The 13993-nt window shown below is 38.3% G+C and overlaps 1 protein-coding gene across 2 annotated transcripts in view; it reads left to right on the top strand.

The window, feature by feature from the left end:
* The window catches only part of LOC131974592 (EGF-like repeat and discoidin I-like domain-containing protein 3), a 110882-nt gene that overhangs the window by 62099 nt on the left and 34790 nt on the right, over positions 1 to 13993 (top strand). For both annotated transcript variants that reach the window (XM_059336969.1, XM_059336968.1), the window contains exon 5: positions 8773 to 8954. In XM_059336969.1, the coding sequence (XP_059192952.1) occupies positions 8773 to 8954 (182 nt within the window). The remainder of the gene's footprint in view (positions 1 to 8772; positions 8955 to 13993) is intronic.

The following is a 13993-nucleotide window of genomic DNA, read 5'->3' as shown; positions in this document are numbered from 1 at the left end:
GTCATGCAGAATACGGTAGTTGCTGTTCTTCCACTGCCTCGGATGCTTAATGTATGTGTTTTTGTGTGACTTTGGCGCTTTGAACAGTTAGTTTGGACACAAACAAACCAAACCATAAAATCAGGTGTAGATCAGCTTCTGTTCTGCAAGCCATAATTGCTATTTTTGTATAGTGACTTAGTCGGGAGCATAGAAAGACTTCACTTACCCTCTGTCTAAACTCACACAGGGCTGTCTGACTGCAAGATAAAGTAGCGATATTATCCTTAATATGGCGCACACATAAACTGATATTGATTTTAGTTGGGCCTTTTTTAGGTGGCTCAAATAACTTTTGCTGCAGTCCCAGATGTGATAAGAATGCACTGGAATGTATCTTGCAAAAAGTTTGAGACTGTCATTTTAAAGGTGTTTATTTTAAAACATATTCGCCTTGATTCCTCCAAGGAGTTTCTTTCTACAAATAATTCTCCTCTGATTATATCTATAAATATATCTGGGGTATGTATTAATCTTCTGATATTGGACAGGAGATATTCCAGTAAAAGTACACACAGAAACTGAAATTCTCCCTGTACATTCTTGGATATAGCTCGTGCAGCATGATAATTTATAATTTCTATAACACTTAAATATCTACATTCCACACAATATTGATGTTTTCTTAATTAAAACCATGCAATAGCCCATTTATTAAAATGTCATCACCATGAAATTAATAAAATTAAATCCACATTTCTCCCAATATTAGTTTAACAGAAAACATGAATAACTGGAAAGACTGCTCAATTTATGACGCTAAAGCATAATAAGAAAAAAAGATTCAGAACATTTGAATACTGAGAAGTCACGGCCACTTTGTGCTCGAAAGCCTGCATTTCTTTCTTCTTTTTTTTTCTTTTTTTTTGCCCAGTGGCTGTGTAGAACGAAGGAGAGCTTCCATCTTATCACAAGTAGCTTTACTTTTTCAAGACGCCGGAGAGCTTAAAGTGGCCTCATGTGTTTATTATGCTATTGTGGGGATTTTCTCCGCTCACTCTAGGAGCATATTAGGATTAATGTATCAGTGGACTTGGAGCCCTGAGCCACCCCTGCACTGCTATTCACAAATTAATTCATCAGATTTTCTATCTTAGGTGCAGCACAGTTGTTCAGCAGCAGACTCAGATATTTTCAGGAACATGTCTGCATTGGAGAGAGAGAGAAAGTTTGGAAGTCGCTGCAGTTGTTTTTATAACCTCACTGACAGAAGGCAGAGTGTGTGAGTAGAGGACTAAAGAAGCACAGCCTGACTGAGTGAAGAACTCGAGGATAATGATTTAGTCTTGTTGATTGAACATATGCTAAGCTCCGTTATTTGTTTAATGATGCTCATTTCTAATTCCCATATAAATTCAATATTTGTACAGCATATTATACAACCATTAATTCAGCCAGCCAAAGCTGTAGAGCAGTCTGTAAGTATTAAGATGGCTTGTTTTGGGTGTGTACTTGAAAAACAACAATGGCCATTGGAAGAAAGTGCTGACTCTTAGCTTTTAATTTGATGGCTTTTACATCAACAGCAGAAGAACTGTGTAGAAATTTTTATACAACTCCCCCGAGGGCGAAAAAGGCCAATAAGTAAGTCCTACACTGTTCACCCAATATATATATTAACAACCCCAAACACCCCTAAAGCTATACATCAGCACTATAACCTTGTTTTTTTGTTTTCTCTTTCATTTAAATCCAGTGTGCTGGAGTGCAGCATAACAAACAGTCCTAATGCTTTCTGACTGAACTGCATGTTTCTGACAAGGCAGTTTTATTAAAAAAGCCTGAAACAACAGCATTAGATTACCAGAAACAGGAACAGAAAAAAGTATAGTATCTATCACAATATGTATTTTAAAACATGCAGTACAAAGACAAATATGTTTAGTAAGGAAATTGTAGCCACTGCTTCAAATAATATTATCATGACCTCAAAATTTTTCAACATGTTGAAACCTACATTTCCAATAATGCAACTCAATAATATATTTAACACTCCTGATCTTCGTTTTTCAGTGGTAAAATGTCCTTTAAAAATCAAAATCCAAATTTTGCCTTTTCTATTTAAATGCGGTATTTGTTAAATATGCTGCAGCCTTATCATGAGAAGTACAGTCAGTGGGGTCCCCAGTGAATTCAGAAATGCATAGAAAATGGCAGAATGAATAGAATTTTACTTATGCAAGGAGTTGTCATCTCCTCTGACTCGCTCCTCCAACCCACGTTGTGTGTGTGGGCCTGCACACATTGGCTGTTTCAGATTAAGCAGCTGTACATTTCCTGGCCATACCATAGCAATGAGCATGAGAATATAATGTGAAGGAAGCAGACAGCTCTTGGCCATTGCCTGTCTGTTTGGTGATTATCCGATTTTACTGAAATAATTACTGTGTCTTCAATATTGATTCCCATGATCCAATGGAAAGCGAGAAGTAGAAGAAGAATCATATCTGCCACTTGCCAACATGAATCCCAGTGGAATATACAAGAAGGCATAAAACACAGTGAGATAACACTTGGCACAAACTGCCTCAGCTTTTCTGCTACAGAAAATTTGGGATTGTTAGTGCTGTATTTGTCCAGAGACATTCACACTTTCAGACACTAATAAGTGTTAAATGGTCAGTTAAAGACCAAAGAAAAGTGAGGACTGTTCAGGGTTTGTTTTTCAAAACACCTTAAGGGTAGGATGATTGTAGAATCATGTGTCTTGAACAGAAGCTAAATTGATTTAAATGCTAAATTCTGCTTCCAAATACCAACATATCAGAACACTGCAGTAAGCTGGAGGCTCTGGCTGTTTACTGGAAATGAGCCTACGTTTTCATGACCTCATGATATGAGGTCGTCTTATAGAGGGCTGAGATGTATCAGTGTTTCTTTAAGCTCTGTTTACAGTGACAAATCCTTTCACCAGCTTACAGCCACTAATAGTGACTGCTTTGCACCCAGAGTACTCACATGTCACATTGCTATGACAACAAGCAACCATAAACCTTCTCACCACCATTAGTTGTGACCAGAAGTCCACAACAAACACTTTTTACATGGTTATTTGGAAGTTTATTGACTATTTCTTCCATTATAATACTTATGAAACATATTTTAAAATGTTGTTCATATAAAGGTCACAATTGTTTAAATATATTTTGTTTTTTAGTCCTATTGGTTATGATATGATTAACTCCTCAACTCATTTTTTGAAAATTAAGGATGAAGTGATATCAGCTTGCTGAAATCCATCAGGAAGGTTCATGGGGGCTGAAATGCTCAGACACATTAATTTACTTCTTTACCTTGGTGTTGCACATGCACTAGTTATTCAACAACCACCTCATTTTGACTTAATTATATAAATCTACACATCATCATGTGTGCAGAGGTTAATGCAGTGTTGAAGGAAATTCCCAGACTGCTCCAACTCAGTGCTAGCTTGTTTTTGTTTATTTATATATATATATATATATATATATATATATATATATATTTATCTCGGAAGAAGGAATTTCCCAGACTGCTCCAACTCAGTGCTAGCTTTTGGCCATTTTTGGGCTTTATTGATAGAGAAAGGGGAGACAGAGGGGAAGACATGCAGGAAAGGTCTCGAACGGATTCGAACCCGGGCCGCCCACTTACGAGGACAATGCCTCTATGGTATGCGCTCAACCAGGTGTGCCACCGGGACGCCCCGATATATATATATATATATATATATATATATATATATATATATTTATGATAGTATAGTTGTATTTTTGTATTGAAATATTGATTGCTATCTTGCACATTTTAAAATCCATAACTGCACGTACTGACACCCATGTATAATGCATACAGGTACATTTCATCCCGTCTCATTTTCACCTGTGGAACCCCCATTGTATGGCTGATCTCCGCTTTGTGTGTTTATTATTCTTTTCCTCATCCCCTCTTTCCGCCGCATGCTCATTAGTATTGGTGTGCTAACATTAATTTCAGTGGGGCTCTAATTTGTTTAGGCTGTAGGTAGGGCTTGTGGGAGATAGATTCAGCTGTCACATCACGGTAGTGGTGGTGTTAGTGATGTGTGCTGTCGCAGGGCTGATGTATGCTCAGGGGCCAGCAGGCCAAGGCCCGGGGGCTGGCTGCCTCTGCTGCTCTGACGGACGACTGGCAGGCAGCTCGTTAAGACTGGCCCTTCATTGCCGCAAGGTGAGAAGGACTGCGACTTTGCAACAGTGTCTTGCCACAACATCCACATAGAATACCTTACAAGAGAGCTGCCCAAGAGGTACAACATCTAGACAAATATGATACTGTGGTGATGTAACATGCCCCACAGCCTTAACGTCAGGTTGTAATGAGGACAACAAGATTCCAGTCCACTTTCAGGAGTTGAATCAGGATGATATGCCATCTGGTGCAATTTGAATTTTGAGATATCTTTTTGACAGATTATTTTCTCTGCACTTTTTTCTTACTGTGTTAAGGAGAGACGGCCACAAATATGCACCAATCCAATTTTTCATGGTCGATACCAATACCTTTACCTGGGCTTTGGGTGTCGGCCGATACTGAGGAATGATGCCATACCATACACTGTGTGGAAGTGACTAGGACCACTGTTTAATGTTTAAGGCAACGTCAGGCTGGAAAAATTTAACAAATAAATACATGAAAATAAACCTTATTGGTAGTTATGATTAAAATGATAAATAATTAACCAGCATCTTGGTAAAAGTTGAATTAATTGAATTAATCTTAAAAATTAACAGAAACGTGCAGCAACCTATTTGTCAAAACTTAAACAGGAATCTTAATTCCATTATATAATGTAAGTAGTAAATAAACTGCACAATTAATAAAATAATTATAGAAATTGCAATATGGTCTAGTGCAATATCCAAATTGCTGGAGGCACATTCATTCTGTTGTGGTGCTACAGAGATATCCCAGCCTTAAAACGTATTCTACATACTCTGAACATGATGATTATTCCCTTTAATATCGTAAATCATATTGCAAGTGCAATATCAGTGAATATAATCACAATTAGTTTTTTTTTTCTAAATCATGCACCCCTCAAGTTATCGTATTGCCACCAATACCTGATCCAGCTCTTTGAGGTTTTTTTTGCCTGCTAACTGATTCTGATATTGACACCAGCAACTGATACCCAGATTATCTATTAATTAAATTAGGCATTAAATGCAAAATGCTGTAACTTGATGATGATTAGAGGAAATTGAATGGAAATACTGGTTAGAAGCTAGAAGCGCATATTTTTGAGCCATTGGTTTACTACGTCTCAAAATGGAAGCTGTTTGTTCTTTCTAAGACTTGTTAAAAAGACGGTATTAAGTTCATCCATCAGATATCTGAAAATCAGAAGGTTCTCTTTAGCTTCAGCAGTCGGCTCCCACATCCACCTACGCCATCTTCTCATCAGTCTGGAAGCAATGAGTCACACATAAGGAAGAACTAGTGAAGCGAGAGTGATTTACCATAGTGGAATATATAAACACATCTCTGTCAGTACAAACACACAGATATACTCTCTGCTCTCTCCCAGCCTCCAGTCGATCCCCCTGGACTGTCCTCAGACATTACTCACTGTCTCCCTGCCTCCCTGTCGCCTAGAGCCCCACTGTTTAAGCAGCTGGATAAGTCTTGCTAAGGTTGTTTTCATTGTTCCATTCTTCTCTTCGACTCTTGGCTTTCTACTGCTGTGAAAGTCTGCACAGCTCTCAGTACTGCCAGTTTCATTGTCTACTGGTATGTGTGTGCGCCTCATCCGTCTGTGTGTCAGTGCTGGATTTGAAATGCTTAGGTGTTTTTTTTTTTTTTTAAATGGGGAAGGCATCACAGCCTTCGGGTGACCATTGCTCCAGGCTTCCCCTGAAGGCTAGTTTACATGGACAGTTCAGCCGGCATGAGCGAGCAGTGCCTCTGGCTGAACTTTGCGCTTGATACGTCCTTGTTCTTTTGGGATACTTCCAAGTTCTCTCAGCTTTCCCTACACTTGTTGTTTTTAAGCTCTTAAACACAGTTATTTAATCATCTGTGACTGGAGCCATGCTAACAGTAGAAAACAAATGAGTGGATTAAATTTTAATCAGATCCACCACTGTTCACAGAAAGAAGTATAATAAATTCTGTGCGTACTCTGTTTTATTACTCTAATCACTTTCATCCCTGTTGTCATCAGAAATAAACACCAGGAACAGAGTAGGAGGAATACCTCCCACATCATTTCCCATAATAAACTGCATGCATCTGTCTATCAATTAAATGATAAATACAACACCAGTCATTTTATTTTTTTGTCTCTAATACTAAACCATCAGCCATTCAGAAATTACATTTGAAGAGAAAATTAAACACACTCCTACATCTAACTGTCTTTTTGTTTACTGACACACAATAAGAAAGGCAGCGGGAAATTAATTCAATTTTTTACACACTTGAGGTTTATGTTCAACCCTTACGTCTTTCAACGTCTTTCAACGTCTTTCAACATCTTTCAACGTCTTTCAACGTCTTTCAACGTCTTAAATGCCCCAAACTGCAATTTCAGGTAGTTTCTCTCTAAAAGCAGGGCTCCAGACTAACTTCTCACATGGGTTGCACTGGTCCACATAACGTTTTCATTAAGGTTCATCATTTTTATGCACCCAACATTTTTCACCATGCCTTTTGGCGGATTAGGGATTTTACCGGGAACAGGGGAGCGCTAATCTCTGCTCCACCGATGATGTCGGGTCTGAGCTGGGCCTTTCAGGACCGGGAACAGGTGTGAAGGGCAAAGCAGTTCATTTTCATGGCAAAAAAACAATCAGTCTTCACTTTTGAATTATGTTGCTGGAGGAGGAGTACAGACATCAGTTCCACACACACACACACACACACACACACAGATGGACTTGCTAAATGTCAGGCGCACATGTGCAACCAATGAAAATATTTAGTCGCCCTTGACAGGTTTTTGGTTGTACTCTAGACCCTGGAATGACTTACTGCCTGCCATTACACATTTCAAAACATTCAGTAAACTCCTGATGTTCTTAATACTTGTTTAAATATGTAGCCAGTCTTAGCTCATTTTGCATGCACAGTAATCAGTATTCATATGATTGCAAATCGTGTTCATTAGGAAAGATATTTTAAAACACATAATGCTTGGCTATAAATCCTTGCGTTTATGTCAGTTATGTGCTTGACTTCAAGACTAATTAAAACTTTAGCATCTGTCACAGCTAACACAGTATATGTTAAATTCTGCTGGTGTGCTGTTTATGTTTCGGGGAAATGTGCTGGGGCGGGGTTCTTTGCATCCTGACAGATTAGCGAAATTCAAGCCGACTTTGTGTCAACTCTTAGCTGTTTGGTTTTCCTTCAAATTGCATAGCATGGGAAACCAGTTTAAGCTACTTTTAAGTGAATAAGTTGCATATTACAATTTAGGGTTATAAAAAAATATATATCCAAAGGAATGACAATCTCATTTACAGTCTCAGTTACTCTGATTCACATCTGATGGTGATACACCACAGCTGTCTGGAAGAATGACTAAATTGTTGATGTTGTTTTCTTAACACACCTGAGTTCTCAATTATGATGTCTTACCACAGACAGAATATCTTATGCAATTTACATGCATATCACATTCTATTTGTATCCTTCCAACTGAGACGAGTTTTGATATAAAAGCATATGTTTAGCGTGTACATAAACAATTACAAAAATCTAATTTAGGAAGAAGTGTCAACCTTTTCTTAGACTGTCAATTGAATGCAGAAAAACCTCTGTAATATGGTATCTCTTGAATTTATCTAATATACCATATGGATACATACCCGCATTCCATCTGTTGCTTCATTGTGTTTCTTCAGCATGTGTTTGCTATTATTACTTGATTTTCCCAATAGGATTCTTTTATGGCAACACAAAAAAGTATTTTTTTTTTTTTTGCAACAGAAAACCTTTCACGACAGGTATGTCTATTTAAATGCTCTTGATGTGCCTGGACATACCAATTAGGATCAAGAGGGAAAACAAGTTGCTTAAAGAAGAAAGGACAGTGTTTTTATTCCGAAGATATTGCAGTCATGCCTCCCCACTTCAGTACTGCAGCCTGTAGGATGCTTAAAGCTGTTGCAAGTTTTGTTGACTTTGGGGATGATTCTGTTTTAAAGTGGCTGCAGCTCCTTGGGAGGAAGTCTTAGGGCTATGTTACTGATGGAAAAGATGAAGGGGCAACTTGTTAGTCCCCTGGATGTGGACACTATGAAGGCAGAAACGAGTGAGTGAATTCTCTTGTTGACTGAAGTGACTCAAAAGGATTTTGCCATAATGGAAACAATAGGAATTTTGTTTTGATTCACGACAACAAAATTCCTAAGAAGAGACCCAGGAGCCAGGGTGGACTAATCCATAGCAACCCAAAGACAAGGTCTCAGTAGGAGTTCATCACAAAGATACAAAAACAGGAAACTGAAGGAAAACATGCAGTTTTTATCGTCTGTGTCCGATACTGCACAAGAAGAGGAGACTGAGGTTTTTTCTCTGAGATAAACAAGGATAACGTCTCTGATATGAAGACATCGAGGAGAAAATGAGGCTACACCGACATTTAAAAAATGCAGTGTTTGTGGTATTTTTAGAAATCTATAAGCATCGTACAGATTGCACATGTTTTTTTAGTGCTGAAAAATTTACATGAAGGCTCATGTGTCTCTTCCCCCTCTCTTCACTCAGGATGCTCTGGACCACTGGGCATGGAGGGAGGTATAATCTCCAACCAGCAGATAACAGCCTCTTCCACCCACCGCGCTCTCTTCGGCTTGCAGAAGTGGTACCCGTACTTTGCACGCCTCAACAAGAAGGGCCTGGTCAATGCCTGGACCGCTGCCGAAAATGACAGATGGCCATGGATCCAGGTAAAGCACAGTCACAGGGCAGGACACACGCAAAGTCGGGCAAGGGCCAGACAAAATGCATGAACACACAGTCTGAATTATAGATACACTTTATTCTGTTGTTTGTTGTAGCTTTAAATTGCTAGATTTAAGTAACATATAACGTGATTTGTTTATAGTTAATGGTACGAATAAAATGTAAAACTATGCAACAGTGTTACTTAATTCCTTATACTGTAAAAGTGAGTCTCACTTACTGTAAATAAATGATAATACGTTTGAGCTGGGGGTAGAACAGATGCAGGTGTAGTGAAGTGTGATCCACAATGTGAAAGGGCATAGCTTGTACTCAACTGTGCCATCTCTTGTTTTGACAGTTAGTTGTGACTTGCTCACTCTTGTTACGTTATTGTATTTCCTTTTTTCATAAATTGAGTTCAGCAATAGTAGTCAACCAAAGTAAGGTGCCCTGTTTTCTAATCACTGAATGCATTTTAATGTTTTCTATGTGTAATGTCTTATGTAAATTCTGATGCAAATCACTGTGCTGTCAAGAGGGAGATTTGATTTATAATTTTGCACCGCACTCAACAGTCATTTTCCTGTTATTCACCAAAAAATATTGAATTCAGCTCAACAATACAGTTTCTTTCCCTTTGTAAATATCTCAGAATATTTCTATGTGCACTTAAGGGCCTTCGTCCAAAACAGACCTTTGTGTTGTAAAATGAAAAGAAAAGCAGCAAAGCACCTCTACCTTCAAGTCTCCTCTTACTCAGGCTTTGTTAAAGTTAACCTTCATGCTGTGCTGTAAGTTTGGGCTTATTGTCATAGAGCTCCAGTAGATAGATCAATACTGTAGATGTCATGGTGGTCCTGGATGATTTTCTATTGCTTTTCACTTTTTAACCTGTTTTAATGCAGAAAATTGACTTCCAATGTGCACTATTATACAATTGCCATTCCAGGAACCTTTACATTGTAGATCTGATTGCATTGTGCAATGATGAAAGTGATGGCATTGACTTCTTGGTCTGGATTTATGTTGAGTAAATAGCCATACGTCATGACCTGATATAAAAAATTGCCGATGCATATAGAATATCTAACTATCAGATTATGTATTGCTATGTTATTAAAAAAATTCTCCCAGAACTCCAGTACAGTCCGAAGGCTTGGCCCAGTGCCAAAGACACCCTCATCCCACAGACTGCACCCTATTTCAGATTTAAATACAGATATATGCATGTATTTTTTTTTAGCTTTGTTACACTTTCCTTACATTTCTCTTTCTATTGTGTGCCTTATATGATGACAGAACCACTGACAGTAACCTTTAAAGTAGGCTGTTATCAGATACATGGACGGTGAACCGTGAACAAAATATAATAGAAAAACATACTACAGCGTGATGGAGAAAGTGAAGCTGTACCTAACAACAGGAGAATAGTAAAGCAGGGCAAAAATGGATTTGTAAAATAAAAAAAGGGAAAGAGAGAGAGAGAGAGAGAGTGTCAAAGATACAGCCGACATGAGTGAGAGAAAAGAAGCCTGGCACATGGAGGGGCTGAGGAGAACGGGACATAAAACATTCAGGCGGTTTGTTTGACTTTAATGATGCCACGTGGGATGTTGCGCAGGATGCTGTAGGCATTGTGTGTTTCTACAGAGGGCCTGGATAATTGGGACGTGAGTACAGAGGTGTACAGTCATGTCAGTGTTTTGGGATTATGCTAAGGAGTCGGCGGTGGGCTTTTGTAGTGCAGAGTGATGTGGCGTGACTGCGTTTGCATGTCTGTCATGTGAAGCTGGTTATACTGACAAATGACAACACTATCTGGATGAGGATCAGATTTGTCTGGCTATTTGTAAGGTTTTCTCTGGTGCACTAATATGTTTGGATGTCAGCCAGTGTCAGTTCTTGCAAATCAAACACAGAGCATCATACTTTTAATAATACATCATAGAAGAACAGATGAGACATGCATTCACCATATATGCTTTTGTTTGTGTTTCTGTTGGTTCGTGTGTTCATGTGAATCGAGCTTGCTACTGTTCACACATCTATGTGCTGTGAGAATATCAGTTTTCCACAGCCCCGCCACTACTAGCTCACACATAAAATTGCATTTGAACACTCAAGGGAAATATGCTGCCTGTCTGACCAATATCAGCAAAATATAGCTCCAGTCGGCTGCGTTGGAAGAATGAAACAATCCAAATCACTTGTGAAGGCTAAGAGGGTCTCTACATAATTTAATGAAAGGTAAAGTGGTAATGACATAATGTTGAGATGCAGATCTCCATCAGTGGGGTTGCATTTTTTTGGCTTGTGCCAATTTGTATTTCCTCTATAACTTGACTTCATTCTGTGTCTGTCCCTTTTCATTTTACTGTAAACTTTGTTATTAAAGGTACAACTCAGAACAAAGTGTAAAATACATTTTTTTCTACTGTAGTGCTCTTTATCAATCGATTGTTTTGGTGTTTGAGTGTTACAGATATTGGCCTTAGAGATGTCTGCCATCTTTTGAATGTAATTGAACTAGATGGCACTTGTGGTGCCAAGAAATGCATTTGAAAAATGCAACAGCAATGTCTCTGACCAAAAACCATGTAGGAACTATACTAGCAAGAAAATAGTTGCTTTATGGATTTGCATACAACAAAGTCTGTGGACATTATCTTGAGACATTATTGTATCCACAAGAGAGAGATGGCAGACATCTGTATGGCCAATATCTCCAACACTCACACCACAACAGTCTGATAAACAGCACTACAGGTAAGTGGAAAAAAATTATTTTTGATGTTCGGATAAATTGTTCCTCTAAAACATCCAACTCTACAATCTGTTATGTGGTTCAGATGTGACAGTGCCTTTCAATTTCAGTTGATTCAATAATCACAGCATGCCTGGAATCATTCGTAATTGAATAAAGCTTTTGGATACATACAGTGCAGTGCAAAAAGTGTTATTCTGTATATGAATATAATTTCTGGACTGAATGCTACCAAATGCCCTACCAAAACTTATTCTTTGATGAAAATGAGTCCAGGTTTATCAGCCTGAATGAAATGCAGCACTCGGAGCGAGAAACAGATGCCTGCTATGAGTAATTCATCAGTCTCTAACAGCTGTCTAACAGTTGTGACCACCTCTTCCCAGGTAGAACTGCTTCAAATCGCTGACAGGTGGTTGGTGGGGCTGCCTATTCCTGGTCCTGGCACAACATCTCAGCTCTGGGCTGTTTGTTCAGCCCATTTCAAATCCTTTAAATATTTTCAATGCCCCTATGACCAAACACAATGATAGCATGATTGCATATCACTGGCTGTTACTGTGAGGTTGTGACACAGGCTGGATTGTTTTCACGCCATGCTCTTGGAGGGATATATTGGTTGAGTGGTCACTCTTACAATGAGTCACCACTATTTTTAACTACCACTGACTTCTGACTATGGTTAGGTGCAATATTCAGACCATACAGTTAAAAAAACCTTACACATTGAATATAATATACTGTAACATGACTAAAAAGAAGAGGATGAGAGGAAAAGAGGGGAAAAACATTAAGTATCTACCTAATGCCTGCACATGTGTGTTATAGAAAAAGAGAGAAAAATGAGAGAGACAAGGCATTTTAAATGTGTGTGTGGGTGTGTGTCCTCACATGAATTTTTTACACAACAATGCCACGGGGCTCTTTGGTAGCTTCAAGGACGATGTAATTGTTACAATACTGCTGCAATTCCCTCAGCAGTTTGGATCTCTGCGTGTAATCAACAGAGGATATTTTCTCACATTTTATGCTCCTGACCTTTTTTGTGCATGTGCATGTAAGTTCTTGCGTGTTGGTATGATTATTTTTGGTAGTCGTTAGTGGTCTTGGCAGTAGGGTGGCCTAGAAGCTGGAAACTGTGTAGCTGGTTACATTTCCACCACTGTAGCTGCTAATAAATGTGTTTTTGCCTTGTTGTGAGGCTTAATGAGCTCTGGAGAGCATTTAATGGAAAGTATAAAACTGTTATTTGATGCTGTTCATTATTTAGAAGAGGTTCTTATAATATGACATAAGTTCCTTTACAGCAGCACTTCAGAATGATACGGAGGAAGTATTGAAGTTTTAGTCATGATTAGGGCTGCAGCTAAAGATTATTTTTATTCTTAATTATATGGCTGATGATGTTATAGATTCATCATTCTATCTAAAAAATGCCATTGAATAGAGAAATACACCTTCTATAATTCCCCAAAGCCCAAGGTTAGGTATTCACATTACTTTTTTTTTCAGCCCAGTCATCAAACCCCCCCACCCCAAATATTTAAAAATTAAAAAAATAACTTAAATGATTGATCAGTTATTAAAGTAGTAGCAAATTAATTTCCTGGAGGTCTACTTATCAATGCATCGACTAATCCCTTTAGCTAGTTATGATGCATGACTCAAATTTGTTTCTGACATAGATTACTTATTCTCCTGGGCTCTAAATCTAGATAAAAACATAAATCAAAGAAAAAAGACCAGAATTCTCTGCACATGTTAATGTAGCCGGTGTCTTTCTCCCGATCAGTCTTGTTATAAGCAGTGTAATCTTGTGATCTTAAAGGGTCAGTGGAATTGAAGAAATTTAAGATATATTGGTCCATATGACCATGACCTTAATTTTTTTTTAAAACTGCTTGTAGAAAAACAGTTTCAAACATTTCAAGGATTCTTTCAAAAATTGTTTCCTGAAGGTAGTATGTGAATGACTGCCACAGGAAATAATCAGTTCTCGGATGTTGCAGATAGTTACATGCTGAATATTTTCTCACAGCAGTGACGGTTTCTTTTTTCAGAGGAAAAACAGGCTAAATCACACCATGAAAACAAGTAGTACTTTTTTCTGTTCCAAAAAAACGTCTGAGAACAAAAATTATTTGATGTAGAAGTTATTTTCTTTGGAGGCTCATGCATTTTACCTCGAGCACTTCATACACAAGGCACTTTATGTTTCAGAAAGAAGGGAAGGGTGAAATGGTGAGAGGGTAAGAGTTCATTGTAAACTTTGTCTTC

The sequence above is a fragment of the Centropristis striata genome, chromosome 7, assembly GCF_030273125.1.
Source record: "Centropristis striata isolate RG_2023a ecotype Rhode Island chromosome 7, C.striata_1.0, whole genome shotgun sequence".
NCBI lineage: Eukaryota > Metazoa > Chordata > Actinopteri > Perciformes > Serranidae > Centropristis > Centropristis striata.
This window is presented reverse-complemented; position numbering and strand designations above follow the sequence as displayed.